The sequence below is a fragment of the Loxodonta africana genome, chromosome 5 (assembly GCF_030014295.1).
Source record: "Loxodonta africana isolate mLoxAfr1 chromosome 5, mLoxAfr1.hap2, whole genome shotgun sequence".
Classification (NCBI taxonomy): Eukaryota; Metazoa; Chordata; class Mammalia; order Proboscidea; family Elephantidae; genus Loxodonta; species Loxodonta africana.
The window spans coordinates 43583734-43602794 of record NC_087346.1 but is presented as its reverse complement, the minus strand read 5'-3'; the positions used below and the strand labels follow the sequence as shown (position 1 = coordinate 43602794).

The 19061-nt window shown below is 37.8% G+C and overlaps 1 protein-coding gene across 1 annotated transcript in view; it reads left to right on the top strand.

The window, feature by feature from the left end:
* The window catches only part of ARHGEF38 (Rho guanine nucleotide exchange factor 38), a 159288-nt gene that overhangs the window by 111820 nt on the left and 28407 nt on the right, over positions 1–19061 (top strand). The window contains exons 6-9 of the mRNA XM_064285485.1: positions 5166–5365; positions 9858–9991; positions 15338–15442; positions 17249–17371. Of these exons, the coding sequence (XP_064141555.1) occupies positions 5166–5365; positions 9858–9991; positions 15338–15442; positions 17249–17371 (562 nt within the window). The remainder of the gene's footprint in view (positions 1–5165; positions 5366–9857; positions 9992–15337; positions 15443–17248; positions 17372–19061) is intronic.

Sequence of the window (19061 nt, the reverse complement as noted above, 5' to 3'; positions counted from 1 at the left end):
GTTTTATTAATTAAAAGACTAGTCCTCATTCCCCTAAACCAAAACCCAAACCCATTGCCACTGAGTCGATTCCAACTCATAGCTACCCTATAGGACAGAGTTGAACAGCCCCATAGGGTTTCTAAGGCTGTAAATCTTTACAGAAGCAGACTGCCACATCTTTCTCCCATGGAGCAACTGGTGGGTTCGAACTACTGACCTCTCAGTTACCAACCAAACACTTAACCACTGTGCCACCAGGGCTGCTTCCTGATTCTCCTACCTACTCCTAAATGTTGCTCACTAGAACATTTTCACATCATTTCACTGATTATTTTGATATTAATCTCCATGATTCTAAAATATGTTTGGTCTTTCCTTTGTAGGTATTGGAAACCCTGGTGGTGTAGTGGTTAAGTGCTACGGCTGCTAACCAAGGGGCCGGGAGGCGCTCCTCGGAAACTCTATGGGGCAGTTCTACTCTGTCCTAGAGGGTCGCTATGAGTTAGAATCGACTCGATGGCACTGGGTTTGGTTTTGGTTTTTGTTTGTAGGTATTATCCATTGACGTTCCCCTGTGAAAGAATCTCTTTCTTATCCTCATTTCCACTACGTACACATATCCTTTCCGTCTCTCCATTCTCCCTATATAGTTTTAGTCTAATTTTAGTTAGAGCAATAGTCGGGGTTTGAATTATTATATTTGCATAAATATTTTTCAGGGCTGAACCTTGGGGGAAACAGTGATAACTTTTCCAGAAGTTGACAACTGTTCTTTTTTTTTTTTTTTTTGACTTGCTTAGTTTTTCTTAGTCATTAATGCTAAACTCACAGTCAATTATTTAAGTCACCTTTCAAGAGAATCAGATACATTAGGTATTGTATTAGTTTCCTAAGGCTGCCATAACAAACAATCTCGGTATCTTAAAACAAGAAAAATATATACTTTCTCAGTTCTGGAGGCCAGAAGTCCAAAATCAAACCATTGGAGGCTCAAGAGGCAAAGCCTCCCTTGCTTTGTCCAGCTTCCAGTTTTTCATAGTTCCAGTCATTCCTTGTTGCTGTATAACTTCAATCCCTTCCTCTGTCTTCACATAGTCTTCTCCTCTGTTTCTGTGTCTTCTCCTCTTCTGTCTCTTATAAGGACACTTGTCTTAGTCAATAAATGCTGCCATGATAGAAATACCATAAGTGAATGGCTTTAACAAAGAGATATTTATTCTCTCGCAGTCTAGTAGGTTACAAGTCCAAATTCAGGGTGTCGGCTCCTTGGGAAGGCTTTCTCCATTGGCTCTGGAGGAAGGTCCTTGTCTTCAACCTTCCCCTGGTCGAGGAGCTTCTCAGGCGCAGGGACCCCAGGTCCAAAGGATGTGCTCTGCTCCCGGTGCTGCTTTCTTGGTGATATGAGGTCCTCAACTCTCTGCTTGCTTCCCTTTCCTTTTATGACTTGAGAGATAAAAGGTGGTGCAGGCCACACCCCAGGGCAACTCCCTTTACCTTCAATAAGGGAGGTGACCTGAGTAAGGGTGATGTTACAATCCCACCCTAATCCTCTCAACATAAAATTACAATAATAGAATGGAGGACAACCATACATGACCTAACCAAGTTGATACACACATTTTTGGGGGATATAATTCAATCTATGGCACTTGTCATTGGATTTAGGGCCCACCCGGACAATCTAGGATGATCTTATCTCAAGATCTTTAACTTAATTACATCTATGAAGACCCATGTTCCAAATAAAGCCACATTCACAGGCTATGGGGGTTAGGGTGTGGGTCTATCTATCGGGAGGCCACCGTTCGACTCACTACAGGTGTGCTTTCAATTTCATCTCTCTGAAAAAGCCCCTCCCAAGAGACTTCTGATCTGTTGAGTTTGAACTGGTGACACTGGGCCCACTGTCTTTCTAGGAACTCCCTTTCCATCATTCTGGAGATGTGTTTTGCCTCCCTCCAGTATAGGTTCTCCATCATTTTGGTTTCCTTCAATAGGAAACCCTGGTGGCATAGTGGTTAAATGTTACGGCTGCTAACCAAAAGGTCAGCAGTTCAAACCCACCAGGCACTCCTTGGAAACTCTGTGGGGCAGCTCTACTCTGTCCTACAGGGTTGTTAAGAGTTGAAATCAACTCGATGGCAACGGGTTTTTTTTTTTTTAATCCTTCAATAATTCCCTCTCTTCCCTAAAGAATGTATGGGAACTAAAATTTTGAGAACTTTCATTTTAAAATATCTTTCTTTTACCCTCACACTTGATTTATAGTTTGACTAGGTATAGAATTCAAAGTTGGAAATCATTTACCTTGAGAATATAAGGGTAATTCTCCTTTGTTTTCTAGCTTTCAGTTTTGCTGCTGAGAACTTCAAACGTTATTCTGATTCCTGATAATTTCTTTGTGCCTGTTTGTGTATTTTCTCTGAAAAACTGTAGTATCTTCTCTTTGTCCCCAATGGTTTGAATTTTTATGAATTTCAAGATGTGAATTCATTTCATCCATTGTGCTAGGCTCTCAGTGAGTTCTTTCAATTTTCTAACTTGTGTTCTTTTCCTGAATTATCTTGCTAATAATTTCCTCCCCACATTTGCTTTGTTCTTTGTTCCTTGGACTCCTATTATTTGGATTTTGAACCTCATATACTAGTCCTCTAATTTTTTAAAATAGTTTTCTTCTATTTCTATCCCTTTGTATTTTTGCTCTTTTCTGTAGGAAGCTCCTCAACACTTTATTCCAGTGTTTTTATTAAGTTTCTATTTGTGCTATTCTTCTTTTAATTTCCAAGAGCTTTTTCTTAGTTCTCCAAATTGACCCTCCCCTATTCTTTATTTATAGGCTGTTTCTTAAATAAGCCTTCAAAGAATCCTTCTTCTTTCACCCCTACACCCCTCAAACCCTACTTCCATAGGTTCCTGGAAACTCTAATTCATGAACCTTTGGTGGTTTGATTAAATTATTGCCTCTTCATATTACTGGTTCTGTCTGGTCCACTACATCAGTTTCCATTCACTCATCTGCTTTATATGTGCTAAAGTTTGTTAATGGTTATGTATTTATTTTCAGAGTTGTCTTCTATTTATGACAAGTGCTGTTTGTTTATTATTTGTGTGCCAGTGTACAGTTTTCTTTTAAAATTAATTTAATTTGATTTAAAAGGAGTTGATTTAAAAGAGTTTCCAAAAGCAGAGTAAATGGAAAAATTTAATAATAAAACGCGTTGCCATCAAGTCAATTCCCACTTATACAACCTCATAGGACAGACTAGAACTGCCCCATAGTTTCCAAGGGGCGTCTGGTGGATTTAAACAGCCGACCTCTTGGTTAGCCGCCATAGCTCTTAACCACTATGCCATCAAAGTTTAATAATAGTATAGGTGATTTGTGGAAGAATCTGTATTTGTTTAAGATGTATAACACAGTGTACTTCACATTTAAAGGTGTTGCTACTGACACACCATCAGTTAGAAAATACGTTCTTAATCATTACTTTTTAGTATTGATTGTGGGTTTGCAATTTTCTGATTCACTTTACCTAATGCTCATGGAAATCAGAAACATTTCTCTCTTCCACCCTCCTTTTTCTTCTCATTCCCTCCATCTTTCTTCCCTCTCTGTTTCTCTCTCTCTTTTCCTTAATAGATTTGGTGCAAATGGGTAGGAAATAGCAGATAATCATATTAAAGTAACTCTTTACTCCTTAGCCAACCTTTAATATTTATTTTGTTTTTCCTTTAAAAAAATGTTGCCTTTCAGGTTGCTTCAGTCTTTCTATATTATGGTGTCATTATGTTCTCAGAATATGAATAAAATCTCTTAGTTATTTATCTAGGGGCATCTGGGCAATTTGGGGGGGGGATTTGTTCAATGTAGAATAAAAGCATGTTACAGAGAATCTGAGAAATCTGCTATTGCAGTCTACAAATATTCATTAAGAGACTAACCATATGTCAAGGTGAAGATAGAGTGGTAAATGGGAAATGATAATAAACTGGTAAAGATGTTCTAGAGTTAACGAGATGATTCCAGATAGTGGTAAGTCCTATAATGGAAATGAAATGGGGAGATGCGATGGAGAGTGACTGGTGTATATATGTGTGTGTTTGTGTGTGTGTGTAAGTCTATTTCCTAATCTATACTAAACCCATATACCAAATCGTCAAGTCAGTTTTGACTCATAGTGACCCTACAGGACAGAGTAGAACTGCCCCATAGGGTTTCCAGGGCTATAAATCTTTATGAAGGCAGACTGCCACATCTTTCTCCTACTGAGCGGCTGGTGGGTTTGAACTGTAAATCTTTCAGTTAGCAGCCAAGTGCTTAGCCACTGTGCCACAGGGCTCCTTTTCTAATGTATATAAAAAAAAAGTATAGTGTTCTTTTATTTGCCTCTTTGCATAAAGAGGCTTTTAGAAACCACTGCTTTCAGGCTGAATGATGAATGACAGTGGGTTGGACAGTGATATGACCAAGCTTCTAGCTTCTTTACTTCCTGTAAACTGCTTGCACAGTTGGAATATTGCTCTTCTCATCTCAGAGGCTCTTGGAGAGAAGAGTCAGGAAAGAATGCTCATTTTTTTGTATAGCCATTTGGAGATCAGCTGGCTAAGCATTCTACTTGGGAAGTCATTTCGAGACAGCAATGATTAGTGATAGCGATGAGAATAGCATGATTTCAGAAACATGTATTTATATAAAACTCTTTGGGGACTACAGTAGAACCTCTGAAACATTATATATGCAATTTCTCAATTTGGTGGAAGAGAGAGGATAATACTTTCTTTTCAAGTCATCTGTTTATATTTTTGCCTAGGGACTTTATTTTCCTCGCTAATAATCAGAAAAATGCACGCTTCTCGGTTGTCATGGAAAAATACATTCTGAAATTGTTTCCCACTATTATTACGTAGCCTGTTATAAAGAACTGTAAGTAGAACTTGGATAAAAATTGTGCTTTGAATCCTTTTTAGTGGACAGATATACTCAAATTGGTTTTCTTTTACATTTTGGTTAAATAATAGGGATTTTCAGCTGTTCCCTTCTGTCATCCTCTGCTCTCGCTTTCATTTAGAAATCTTATTTAGACAAATAGGGAAGAAAAAACTGTTTTAGAGTTCATCATAAAAAGAAAAGGAGTTAATAAAACAAAAGTTTTTGAAATTGCCATTATTTATCTCTATTACAGAGGTAAACCGAACTTATTGGACATGGGCTCTTTGATGATCAAACCAATTCAGCGTGTGATGAAATACCCCTTATTACTGTGTGAACTTCGGAACTCTACCCCTCCTTCTCACCCAGATTACAGAGCACTGGAGGATGCCTTTGCTGCTGTGAGAGACATTAACGTAAACATCAATGAACTTAAAAGAAGGAAAGATTTAGGTAAGGAGAGATGTGATGTACTGGGTGTTTCCATGAATGGAGAGTTCTGTTTATATTTCAGAGGCTCAGAATCAAGGAAGGTCTAAATTGTTATAGCAGCTGTAGTGAACATGATCACTCAATGTTGAGAGTTAGGGGCTGCGGAGGAGAGCATGGTTTTTTTTGCCAGCTAGGTCCAGGAGAAGGCCGTAAAACCAAAAAAAAATGGCGATTTTTGATCAAACAGTCACATATTCAGCCTCTTTTGACCACTGCATACTGGGTAACATATTTGTGGACAAAAGATACCCATAGCACATATAGCCCTCCTGTCACTGGTGGTATTTGTGGTAAGGAGGAGATGTGGGCAGGTAGATGCAGCAGCAGGAAGTTAGAAAGGGAAAGCGGTCTGTCTGGAAGGGGCAGACCAGGTGAGGAGAACCAGGAAGTTTATCAGGCTTGTGTGGTCCTGGCATACAGAGTGGAGATTTTTCAGCAGTAATTGCTCCATTGAAGGGAACAGGTATACTAGTTTCTAGAATTATAAGTTATTGTTACTTAGCTTTTTATATTTTGAAAGTTTATTGCATTTTATGTGTTATATTTTTTGTTGCAATTATTCTTGTTAGTTTGTAAGCTAAGACCTAAGATTAGCGTCTAAAGTAAAATTGTTTTCAATCACATCATATGCATGTGAAAGCTGGACAATGAATAAGGAAGACCAAAGAAGAATTGATGTCTCTGAATTGTGGTGTTGGTGAAGAATATTGAATATACCATGGACTGCCAAAAGAATGAACAAATCTGTCTTGGGAGAAGTACAGCCAGAATGCTCCTTAGAGGCAAGGATGGCGAGACTGCATCTTACATACTTTGGACATGAGGTCAGGAGGGATCAGTCCCTGGAGAAGGACATCATGCTTGGCAGAGTACAGGGCCAGCGGAAAAGAGGAAGACCCTCAGCGAGGTGGACTGACACAGTGGCTGCAACAATAAGCTCAAGCATAACAACAATTGTAAGGATGGCTCAGGACCAGGCAGTGTTTCATTCTCTTGTGCACAGGGTCGCTATGAGTCGGAACTGACTCGACGGCACCTAACAACAACAACAAAGTAAAATGAAGATTTCGAAAGAGAAGAGAATTACATGGTTCTTATATATTCCAGATATAATAGTGCGTTAGGATCAGAGCTTATCTTAGGCCTGGTGAGACCATGGGCCCTCTCTGAGTAGGATATATGTCCTTAAAATTCTTAATTGGCTTTGTGCTTCTGAGATTAAATGGTGATTAGATGTTAAAGCAATGGCAGGTACTTTAGAGTTAACTGGTATAACCACTTTATTTGTTTATTCAAAAATTAATGTGTTTGTAGTAATAAATTAATATTATATAGAAAGATATAAAGAATGAAAAGTTATAGAGTAAAAGACTGCATAAAAGACAGCCCACAGACAAAGGACTACTACCCAGAATATAGAATTATTGACATTAAATCAGTAATAAAAAGACATTTTAATAAAGGGTTAATAATGAGTAAGCAAGCAATCACAGAAATATCAATACATTTAAAAATGCTAAGCTTTACTAGTAATCAAAGAAATGAAAATTAAAATAACAATGGGATACCATGCCAAACCTATCAATTGGCAAAAATGTTTTGAAATAGATCATAGGAAGTGCTGAATCACAAACTGCAGGTAAGAATGTATATTGGAATTCCCACTTTCAAAATGTATTTGACAATAGCTACTGAAAATTTTTTTAGTGAAGTAGAAGTTAAATATAACCAAGTCAGAGAAAATCTATTTCTAGGTATTTGCTCTAGGGACACTTGCACATGAGCTCAAGGACGCATGTACTAGTAACTAGCATTGTTCATAATAGCAAAAAATAAAAAATTGAAAATGGCTTATATTTATCCAGATAATAAAGATATATATATATATACCCATTGCCGTTGATTCGATTCCAACTCATAGTGACCCTTTATGAGAGAGTAGAACTGAACTGCCCCGTACAGTTTCCAAGGCTGTAAATCTTCACAGAAGCAGACTGCCACATCTTTCTCCTACAGAGCAGCTGGGGGGTTTGAACTACTAAACTTTTAGTTAGCAGCTGAACACTTAACCACCAGGGATCCTTACATACATATACATAGGTATACATGTATACATAAGGTATGTAATGGATAAATGACATCATGAGAAGATAAAAATGAATTAACCAAAAGTACATGTATCAACTGGGATTAACCTCAGAAAACACAACATTGAGTTAAAAAAAAAACTGTAAATTAGCAAGTTACAGAAGAATATGTGCAGTGTGGTACCATTTTAATAAGTTCAAAAACATTCAAAATGATACTATGTATTATATGGCTACATGTATTAAAAAACAGATACAGATGTAATGGTCCCCAAATTTAAGGTACCAATTCTCTCTGGGGATACAGGATAGAATCACAGAGGCTTCAAATGTTACTGATTTTTTTAAAATAAAAAGATGTGAAGCAAATAAGGCAAAATGTTAAGATTTGACAAAGCTAGAAGGTGAATAATGGCTATTATATTTTTTGGAGCCCTGGTGGCATTGTGGTTAAGAGCTTAGCTGCTAACCAAAAGGTCAGCAGCTCCAGTCTACCAGCTGCTCCTTGGAAACCCTGTGGGGCAGTTCTACTCTGTCCCGTAAGGTCGCTACGAGTAGGAGTCAACCCCACCGCTACAGGTTTGGTTTTCTTTTTTTTGCGGGGCGGGGGGGGGGTGGTTATCTTATTCTTTATACCTCAGCCCTCTGTATCCATGTATTCAACCAACCACAGCTGGAAAATATTCAGAAAGTTCCAAAAAGCAAAACTTGAGTTTGGTGCCATGCCAAGCACTATGCTAAATGCACAGGAATGCAGCGATGTGCCGGGATACCTGCTATACCTAGTACCGTCGAGTGGATTCCGACTCATACCCGCTAGAGCCTCCTGCCATTTCACAGATCGTCAATCTCTCTCCAGCACTCGTTGCATCTTGTCATTATTCCTGAAACAATATAGTATAACAACTATTTACATGGTATTTACATTGTATTAGGTATTATAAGAAATCTAGAGGTGATTTAAAGCATACCGGAGGATGAAACCCTGGTGCTGTAGTGGTTAAGTGCTATAGCTGCTGACCAAAAGGTGAGCAGTTCAAACCCGCCAGGCAGTCCTTGAAAACTATGGGGCAGTTCTACTCTGTCCTATAGGGTCACTATGAGTCGGAATGAACTCGATGGCAAGAGGTTTCTTTTTTCTTTTTTTGGAGGATGAGCTTAGGTTATACCAAATACTATGCCTTTCAAATAAGGGAGTTGAACAATCTCAGATTTTGGTATCCCGGGGATTCTGGAACCAATCCCCTGTGGATATCCAGGGATGACTGTATTCTTCTGTTTGCTTACACTATTGCAAAGTTCTAAAGAAGAAAATGTTTCCATTCTCATGATTCCAGTTTGCATAGCTAATATTTTAGTAAGTTTTCTTCAGACTTTGTTTTTTTTCCTATTTTATTTTTCTTTCCTCCCTCTCATCTCTTTCCTTCCTCTCCCTTCCTCTCCCACTTCTTCCTACCTTCCTTCTATCTTTCCTCCCTTCCTGCCTGCCAGCCTGCAACATGTATGGTACTACAATTTGCTCTTTTTTTTTCTTAACTTATCCATGTATCATGACCATGCTTCCAGTTAATATTGTCTTCTTTTTGTTGGATCCACAGTATTCTATTTTATGAGTGTACTATAATTTATTAAGCTATATCTATATGGCTAAACTTTTAGATTGCTCCCAATATTTTGCTTTTAGAAAAAAACGCTGAAGGAAACAAAACTCTGGATGGACTTCCTAGTCATAGAATATGAATATTTACATTTTTGTAACATTCAGCTAAATTGCTGTCTTCAAACAACCTGTGTAGGTTTAGTCCTCATCGACCTTATATGAATGAGAAAGCGAATTCCTCATGTTCTTATCAACACTGGATGTTAGGAGTATTTAACATTTGGAGCAACATGAAAGGTGAAAATCACTCTAAAGATAAGTAAGTAAAGCTCAGAGCAGTGACTCGACTTGCCCCAAATCTCTCAGCTAGTGGAGAGCCACTCTAGAACCCGAGGTCTTCTCACTTGGGTAAAGTGGTCTTTTCATTAGTCAGGTCTTGAGGCTTTGTTTCAGAGGCCCCAGGTAAAATGTACATATGTTGTCTGTGAAAAGAGAAAGAATTTCTTCAGTGTAGGAGGTAAATGAACCTTGGGCCTTGACATGGGGTCCTTGGGCAGCTGAGTTTCTGAAAGGCAGTGAGTTGGATGCCCAGGAATGTGACTGGGCAGTGCAATTGGAGCTATGTCAGGAGACATGGCACCTACAAGACAGGGTCAAAATCATATGGCTTTTGATCATGAACATACAGATCTTGAATACTCGGGGTGAAGCACACATTTTCTGTGCTCCATATGTTCAGCTATATTACTGTATGCTTTTGTTGCAGTTCTAAAATATAAGAAGAGTGATGAGGATGGATCACTTAAAGACAAACTGTCTAAACTAAGTATTCATTCAATTAGCAAGAAATCAAAAAGAATGACAAATCATCTAAAGATTCTGACCAGAGGAGAATCACAGGTAATTTTCCTTCTGGGGTCACATACATTTTACCAGGGAACATGAGTGCTGTTATTTTGGGGAGGTTTTGTTTTGTTGTTATCACACCTGTTTCTAGAACACTGAGAATCAAGGTAATTGCTCTATGCTTTTCCTTTCCCTCTTTTGGAGGAAAAAAAGTGGGTGGAAGGAGCCCCTGGGTGGTGCAAATGATTAACGCCCTTGGCTGCTAACTGAAAGTTTGGCACTTCAAGTTAATGCAGAGGCACCTCACAAGAAAGGCCTGGTGATCTACTTCTGAAAAATCAGCCATTGAAAACCCCAAACCAAAATCAAATCCAGTGCCGTCGAGTCGATTCCAACTCACAGTGACCCTATAGGACAGAGTAGAACTGCCCCACAGAGTTTTTGAGGAGCACCTGGCAGATTCGAACTGCTGACTGTTGTGGTTAGCAGCGTAGCACTTAACCACTGTGCCACCAGAGTTTCCATGAAAATCCCGTGGTGCACAATTCTACTCTCACCACGTGGGGCTGCCGTGAGTCAGAATCACTCCGCCCACCTGATAGTTTTTTAATACTGGTTAAATGGGCACTGGGTTTTTTGGTTTCAACACTATGTTAGCTGTGGTTCTTCTGCTTAGGAAACAAACAAAGGAGAAGTAAGAAAGTGGCTTAACGAGAAATGACCCAAGAAGCCTCATGCTCACCATTACCTAGAACATAATTTTCCTCCACCTCCAAGGCAATGCCTCCTTCCATTCCTATTTTATTTTGGCTTTTTAAAATTTCACTTTTCTTTAGGGTGCCCTTGATGTTCATCTTATTTTTATTTCACTATTTAAAAAAAAAAAAAAGGGTTTAGTTGCATAACTTAGTGTGATTTCTTTCCTTCAACTTCTCCCCCTCATCTCCCTCCCAGATGCACATTATATTAACAAGTAACTGTTCTGTGTCAGCTGGTTAGCCTGGCTTGAAACATCTTCATCTCAACCCCGAATTAATAATGGGTGAGTTAGCAAAGGCTCTCAAACTTTGATGTGCCTAAGAATTACCTGAGGAGCTTGTTAAAGGATAGAACCTTATTCCAAGGTTCCACCCGTGGTAGGGTAGAACCGAGAAGTCTGTATTTTTGCAAACACCCCAGGTGTTTTCAAGCTAACAATCTTGAAGAAAGTGATCAATAGAATGTACTTTGAGAATTGCAAAATAGAAAGTTCATGGCCCTGAGGTAGTAATGCAGTGGACATCTAACCAAAAGTAGGAAAGATAGGTCTTAGCATATTATATAGTCCTTATTTTTTTTCCTTCCTTTTTCATTTGCCTGCTTTGACCACTTATTATTTTTAATATCTCTAAGTATAGGGTCGCTATGAGTCAAAACCTACTTGACAGCAATGGGTTTAGGTAATAGTTTAATATGTGTAACTATTTAATATTTCTAACTAAGGATTTTAGTTTGAACTAGAGGCAACTATGGGGGGGTCTGGTGTTGGTGTTAGATGGCTCATCCAATCCACCTCACTCTTTAGCTGCTGTGATCTTTTTTCCCTCTTTGATGAGGTTTTTCAAGCTTTCTCACTACTTAGATAGCAGTGGTCTCCCCCTCCTCTGGATTCCTAAATCACTGACTGTACCCTAATCTTGGCACACTTTATATTTGCAGGACTCAGCACAGAGCAGAAAATAAGAACAAGGTTTTTGAAGTCATCCAACCTGGATTTGAACTCCTTTTCTTCCACTTAATAGAGATTTGCCTTTGGGCACATAAATTTAATTTGGTGTTGTTAGCTGCCATCGAGTTGGCCTAAGACAAGAGTGGAGCCCTGATGGCACAGTGGTTAAGAACTTGGCTGCTAACCAAAAGGTCCGCAGTTTGAATCCACTAGCCACTCTATGGAAACCGTATGGTTGGACAAGTCCTACTTTGTCCAATAGGGTCACTATGAGTCGGAATCGACTCAATGGCAATGAGTCAACAAATGGGTGCTGGTGAAGAGTAAATGAAATGATACGTATAAAGAAAGCATCTGAGACAGTGTGTAAACAGTCAATACATAGAAGCCATAATTATTATTATTATTATTATATCATTGACTTGTTATTTATTTTTTTAATGCACAGACTTATTGCCCATGTGGATATAAACTCATTCAGGCATGGCTTTTATCATTCTTGTACTTATTTCCTTATATTTGACTAGGGGCTCACCTAGTCCATTACATATAGGAGGTAACTCCAGGTCCCTCCTCTCAATGTGGAACTATAATGTGGGAATTTGAGACATTTATTGTGTGTAGTCACATATCATGGAAACCCTGATGGCATAGTGGTTAAGAGCTACAGCTGCTAACCAAAAGTCAGCAGTTCAAATCCCCCAGGCACTCTTTGGAAACTCTATGGGGCAGCTCTACTCTGTCCTATAGTGTTGCTATGAGTTGGAATCAACTTGACGGCAGTGAGTTTGGGAGTCACAAATCAGGGAAAGAAAAATCAGGACGTTAAACTAAAGACAACAGTAATATAATTGAATTGAGAACTCATTTGAGAAGAGATTGTATCCTCCATGGGCATGTATAAATGTAGTGTATATATTTCACCGCACTCTGGGATTTTGCTTCTGGTGCTCAAGAGAATTCTATTGAGGAATGAAAGGCAGGTTCCAATTCTGGGCAGGCTCATGTATAAGCTGTTACAGTCTTTTAACATATTTATCATCAGCTTCTTATATTTTTTAGTTGTGAGCTAAAAGTGAATTGTAGTTAGAATAGCCTGAAGGGATATTAATTAGATTTTTTCCCCTTAATCTTTTGAGATGATGTCCTGTCAGCAATGAAGCATTTCACTGTTAATCAGAAAATCAGCTGCATAGGCTGAACTGGAAAAGAGATAAATCTCAAATCAATCAATTTTGCACTTGTCAGCAGCTCAGGTGAAATATTTGGTGGAGTTAAGGTATAAAACTATTACCCAAGAGGAAGAGTCTATACAATTCATCATGCATTTATTGAATTCTCATGTACCTGGCACTGCTAGAAATTGGGAATACAAAGACAAAACAGGCTTCAAATTCAGACTGCTTGAATTTGAATCTTGCTCCAACCTATTAATGTGGGTAAGGACCTTTACCCCCCTTTAATAGTTAGGGCAAAGTCCCTGGGTGGTGCGGACATTAATGTGCTCAACTGCTAACTGAGTCTACCCAGAGACACCTCAGAAGAAAGACCTGTTCTACTTCCAAAAAATTAGCCACTGAAAACCCTGTGGAGCACAGTTCTGTTCTGACATACATGGGGTAGCCTTGACCTTGAGTCAGAATTGACTTGGTGCAACTTTTTTTTTTTTTTTTAAACTAAGGTAAAGAATAAGCTTCTGTCCTACAGAGACTCCAAATACTGGTAGCTTAAATCAAATAGTTATTTATTTCCCTTTCTCATAATAGTCCTGAGAGGTGAGTCTAGATGGACCCTACTTCACAAGATCCTTTAGGGACCCAGTACCTCCCAATTTTTTGCTGTGCTGATCCCTAAAGGTATTGTCTTCATCTGCCTGGTTGAAGCTGGCTCACTGCCATGTCTTTCAAGCCCCAAAGCTAAGACTCCAAAAAGGCACACATCACTTTCACTCACATTGTATTTGCCCAACCCCAATTACAAGGCCATAGCTAACTGCAAGGGAGTCTGGGAAATGTAATCTCTAGCACAGGAGTCATGTGTCCAACTTGAACTAGAAGTGGGGGTTCTATCAGTAAAAAGACAATGGGGATAATTTTAACACTCTGCCACACCTCCCTGAACTTCTATTTCTTTATCTCTAAAATGAGATTAATAATAGTACTTCTCCCACAGGATCGTGTAAGAATTAAACGAGAAAGTGGGAGAAAGGTTTTAGTATAGTATCTGGAACATAGTCCTTAATATATATAAACTTGTTATTATTATTAAAACAAATGTACTTAATCTCAAAATGGTTACAATCCATCAGTGGAAAGAATTGCTTAAATGATTAGTGTTGTAAGACCTCATAGGAGGGAGGGATTTGTTTTCAACAATGTTTGCGGGAGAATCAACAGAATAGGTGACGTCTGAGCTGGTCTTTGAGAAAGAAACAGGATTTGTAGGCATAAAAGGGGTAGTATTATATTGCAGGAAAAGAAAGCTTTATGAGAAAGGCTTGGTTATAGAGAATGGGAAGAAGTGGAATCAGGCAATATTTCTCACGGTGTGATCCTGGAACTTCTTACTTTTAAAATCATCTCAGCCCCAGCTAAGATATACTCAGTGAGATCTCTGGTGATGTGCCCTTGGAAACGAAATTAAAAAAAAAACCTCCCAGCATATTCTTACACACAACGAACTGGGTTTGAGCATAGAGATCTTTAGACAGGAGGGTGTTAGATTTTGTGTAGGCTGCAAAGAACTATGCTCCTATTTAAAGATGAGGTTTTAAAACAAAATGAAGTGTCATTATTTTCCATCTATTCAGTTTTAAGGTCACCCATCTTAAATTAAAATGAGCGTATGAATTGAGAACAGCTATGGTTATTACCAAATGCCAAACTGAATAATACATATTCCATGAAACTTTTGCATTCTCCAACAGATTTTGCCAGCATGAGCCTGGGTCTGATCTTATTTTGTAGCCATTTTGATTGCCAAGAAATACTTCTTATCCCTAAGAGCTGTAATAAGTGCTTACCCTTAGAAATTACCAAAAGTATATGATATAGCATATTTTTCTGAATGCCAGTAGGTACACATACATGATGACAAAAAAATAAATAAATAACTGAACAAATTAAACTTAACTCTGCTGGGTTACCCTAACAAAAGGGCTATTTTTGCTAAGATTATACGCCATCCTTAATACTGGAGTTGATAATCATCACATTTCTGTAACCATGAACTTAAGAATATTTCTAAATAAACACTGGGAAACAAATTGGAATAAGTCATAATGGCAAAACAATTTCCAGTCAATAGATCTAATTCGCCTATAATATAAAACCAAACACGTAATATAATTTAAGAGTACATGAATAATATATACCACTAAAAAAATGCAAAGAAAAATTTGCAGTCCTATAGCTACTATGACCTACTATCACCTACAGGCGAAGCTATGTGAAAATTGAACAGCATCAAATTAAGCTGTGCAATGTGGCTTTGCTGCACTAATTGAACATCAGTTGTGCTATGTGCCAACACAGATACTTCTGTATAAGGCAGTCAGCATCTCATAAAATGTTTTCATCCCAACAATGAGCTTTTGTAATGTGCTGGGCCAATATAGTCCATGCTGTTTGTTTTTGTTTTTAATACCAGATTCATTTGAGTTATAAAAATAAATAATTTCATGTATATTTTAGGTGAAAGACAACACCTTTAACAGAGAAGAAAAGCTGTTTAGATGTTTAGAAAAGACTATTAGGCATTGTGTGAAGAACATTTCACTCTGTCTTCAACACATACAGGTAGGCGAGATACAAGTGTTTTCATTATATTTACACGAACGTATTTTTTTCCACGGTTATTGTGAAGAGTAAATGTGACTGTTCATTCGTTTACAACAAGACATCTACTGTATCAAATTGGGGAGGCTGCAAACTGCTGGTAAAATAAATAAATATAAAAACTTGGTTTTTGATCTTCGTCCCCTTACCTACCCCACCTGAAACCAAATCCAAATTGCTACATTGTGGGACCTTTGGTCATATGATTGCCACCTGGTGGTAGACCATCACCATGCTTTCTTTACGGTACAGAGGAGCTTATTAAGTTAAAATTGCAGACAAGGAAGAATATTACTTGTTTATTCGTTTGAGTATACTAACAAATCTCTTTTCAGTAGGACTTCAGGTAACTTTCAAAAATACCTAAAATGCAGCATGTTCACATAATTTAATGATATGATGGAAAGAAAGAAGATCAAAGTGGGACATAAAATGAAATCAGAGGAGAAGTTAAAAGGCATAAAGTCCATAACAAAAGGCTATGAAGAACACAAAAACACAAATATGTCTCATATTTAGCTGTAGGCTAACTAGCAGCAGACCCTAAAAAAGGACATGCAATTGCACAATTCTGATTTATTTTAAAATCAGTATTTTGTAATCTCCCCTTTAGATTTTGAAATGTAACTCACAGATATACACAAAAGGTAGCAGGTAGAGGTAGCAGGTATACATAAAAGAAAACCAACGTAAAGGAACTAAATTCTAACAAAATAATATGAACTACCATATGCAAATGTTTGCCACACAACTAGACTAGAAGACAAAAGCACCACCACAAACTTCCAATTCCTTTGGAGGTTGCCCTGCCCCTGTTGAGAACTACCGATTTAAACAAACTGAGTGTAGTATAGTACAATTATTATTCTTAAAGCCAGTCAGAAGTTTCTGGTGATGGACCTTATAAAGAGGACACAGTTGCCTTAATAACATTATTACAGTGGTCATGACTATGAGACACAGAAAGTGAGCAGAGTCACATAAGTGAGTTAATAAATGGTCCCCCTTTATTTTCCTGAAGTTTTTCTCTTGGAGATCCGGTTTTGGAAGCAGATGTTTGCATGCTTAGATAAAATATCACACCAACAGAGGGTTAAGTTGACAGGCACAATGATTTGGAGACAAGGTTCCATGCTATGTAACTGACAAACACCATTCTGTTCTTATTTGTTAACTGAGGCAAAGTCTGATTTTACAATCAGATTTGCTAATCTCTTCCTAAAGTACATACTGCCTACCATGAAAAGAAATCAAAACACAGTTATACCAGCCAGAGGGCAGCGTGAACGTTGTCCTTGATGTACCTTTCCAGAAGAAAATACGTTTGGGAACATTTACAGAGCTTCCATTTCCACTAACTGATTCATCAAAAATGTAAGCCTCTTCTGGTAAACAGAGCCTTAGCATCCCTAAGGGAAACTGAAGATATAAGTGAAAGAGGAGTGGATTTTTTTTTTTTTTAAATGAGGGAGCTGTATGAATTGAATGCTAAAGTATGAGCAATGAGGGAATTTAAGGGTTCTACTTTCTGAAGGAGGGTTTCACGCAGAGTATTGTAAGAAAGTGACATGGCTGAAATATAAAGAAATAGACTGTTTGCAAGTGACTTGATTGTGCAGAATATTCATGAAATTTTTTTGTCTTTCCTTGTATTTTTAGCTTTCAATGGTGATGGAAGGTTATGATGATGAGGTCTACGTTTAGGATGCATTTACTTGTACTCACATCAGAACTTGTCCTTTTTGTAACTTTTTTCTTGGGTTTCAGGATGCCATGCTCTTGCCTCTGCAGAGTGTAATGGAGCTTCAGGAAATTTCGTACAATAAAGATGAGGAAGAGGTTGGCTATTCAGAGACCCCAAGTAATGCCCCAAATCCCTATGATGACTTTGTAAGTTATTCATATTCACAGATAAATGCAAATTAAATAGTAGGGTTAAAAGAAAATCTGCCTTTCATTTCTTTTTTGAGGTTAAAAATAAATTTTGCACTAAAGTAAATACTAATGTCAAAATTAGTAGGTTTAAGTAGGGGATTTTTTTCAATCTTTAAATATTTTTCAAGTGGCTTAGTGAGGATTTTACTATAGTTGAAATTTAAGAGGACCCCAGGTTGTGTTTCTAGGGGTGTCAGTGTCTGTCAAGCTTTTTAAGTCAAGATTTAGTTTAAGTCTGTGTATGATACTTCAAATATTTATTAAGTCATAATGCTTTGATTTCCTTAAAGGAGTCTCTGGAAACCTCAGAGGAGGAAGGTAGGTAATCTCTCAAGATGTGATTCTTATTTTTTTTTCCTCTTTTTTTTATTGTGCTTTAAGTGGAAGTTTACAATTCAAGTCAGTTTCTCATACAAAAACTTATACACACATTGTTATGTGACTCTAGTTGCTCTCCCTATAATAAGACAGCACACTCCTCCTCTCCACCCTGTATTCCCTGTGTCCATTCAGCCAGCTCCTGTCCTCCTCTGCCTTCTCATCTCGCCTCCAGACAGGAGCTGCCCACAGTCTCATGTCTCTACTTGAGCTAAGAAGCTCACTCCTCACCAGCATCATTTTATGTCTCATGGTCCAGTCTAATCTTTGTCTGAAGAGTTGGTGGAGATGTGATTCTTATTAACACTGAAAAGCAAAGCTTTCTATTGAGAGCTTTTACCAAAGAGTCATAAGTCATATATTATTTCTTCTTTTCTGTGCTAAAATATTTATTTTCTAAGAATCCTGTAAAATATAGCTTGGAGATCATAAAAATGTGCTTCAGCCAATAAAATATTTGTGTAGTTAGCTAGGCCGAGTAATACAAATTGCAATTTACTGTCTTGCGTTTCTGTATATGTTATTATTTCATGTTTCTAAATATCATATAAAAGATATAAACAGATTCCCTTCATCGTCTTTAAAGTCCTTGAAAGTGTTAGCATTATTGACATTTGGGGTCAGACAGATCTTCATTGAGTGGTCCTCGTGTTGGAGGATGTTTGTGGCTCCCAAAACGCTAAATCTCAATAAGGTCCACCCACCTGAAGTCACTGTAACGATCAATGAATAGCCTTACACATTTCTAAACCACAGGAAGTGATACAACCCTGTAGAGAACCACCTACAGGTATTTTGCTTTCTTGGCACTGGGGAATATACCTGAACTAAGATGACAGGTAAGTTTTTACAATATATGTTTAATGGAATAAGTGTGGCTAGATCTGTATGTATTTCCTAGGCTTAATTACAGAGAGCACACTCTAGAAAAGTCCTTAGGGTTTTGCTCTTTAGCCTAATTAATTAAGTCAATAAGTATATATTGGGACCATGCAAAAAAGCAAGGCATATAGCTTCTCTCTCAGCAAGCATGCTCCAGAATTCGATGAAATGAAGAAAGAGGGGACTTTTGTTCCTTGCGAAAAAGCATAAGTTAGGCTAAATTAAATAGTTATTAGAAAGCTCAATATTCAAAAGCAAATTTTTTATGGAAAATAAAACTTACGTTAAAAAGCAAGTATTAAGAACTCAAAATCTATCTAATGACAGGCCAATTGTTGTATAGCCATTAATGATATCTACACATTTTGTAAAGGGCAAAACATTA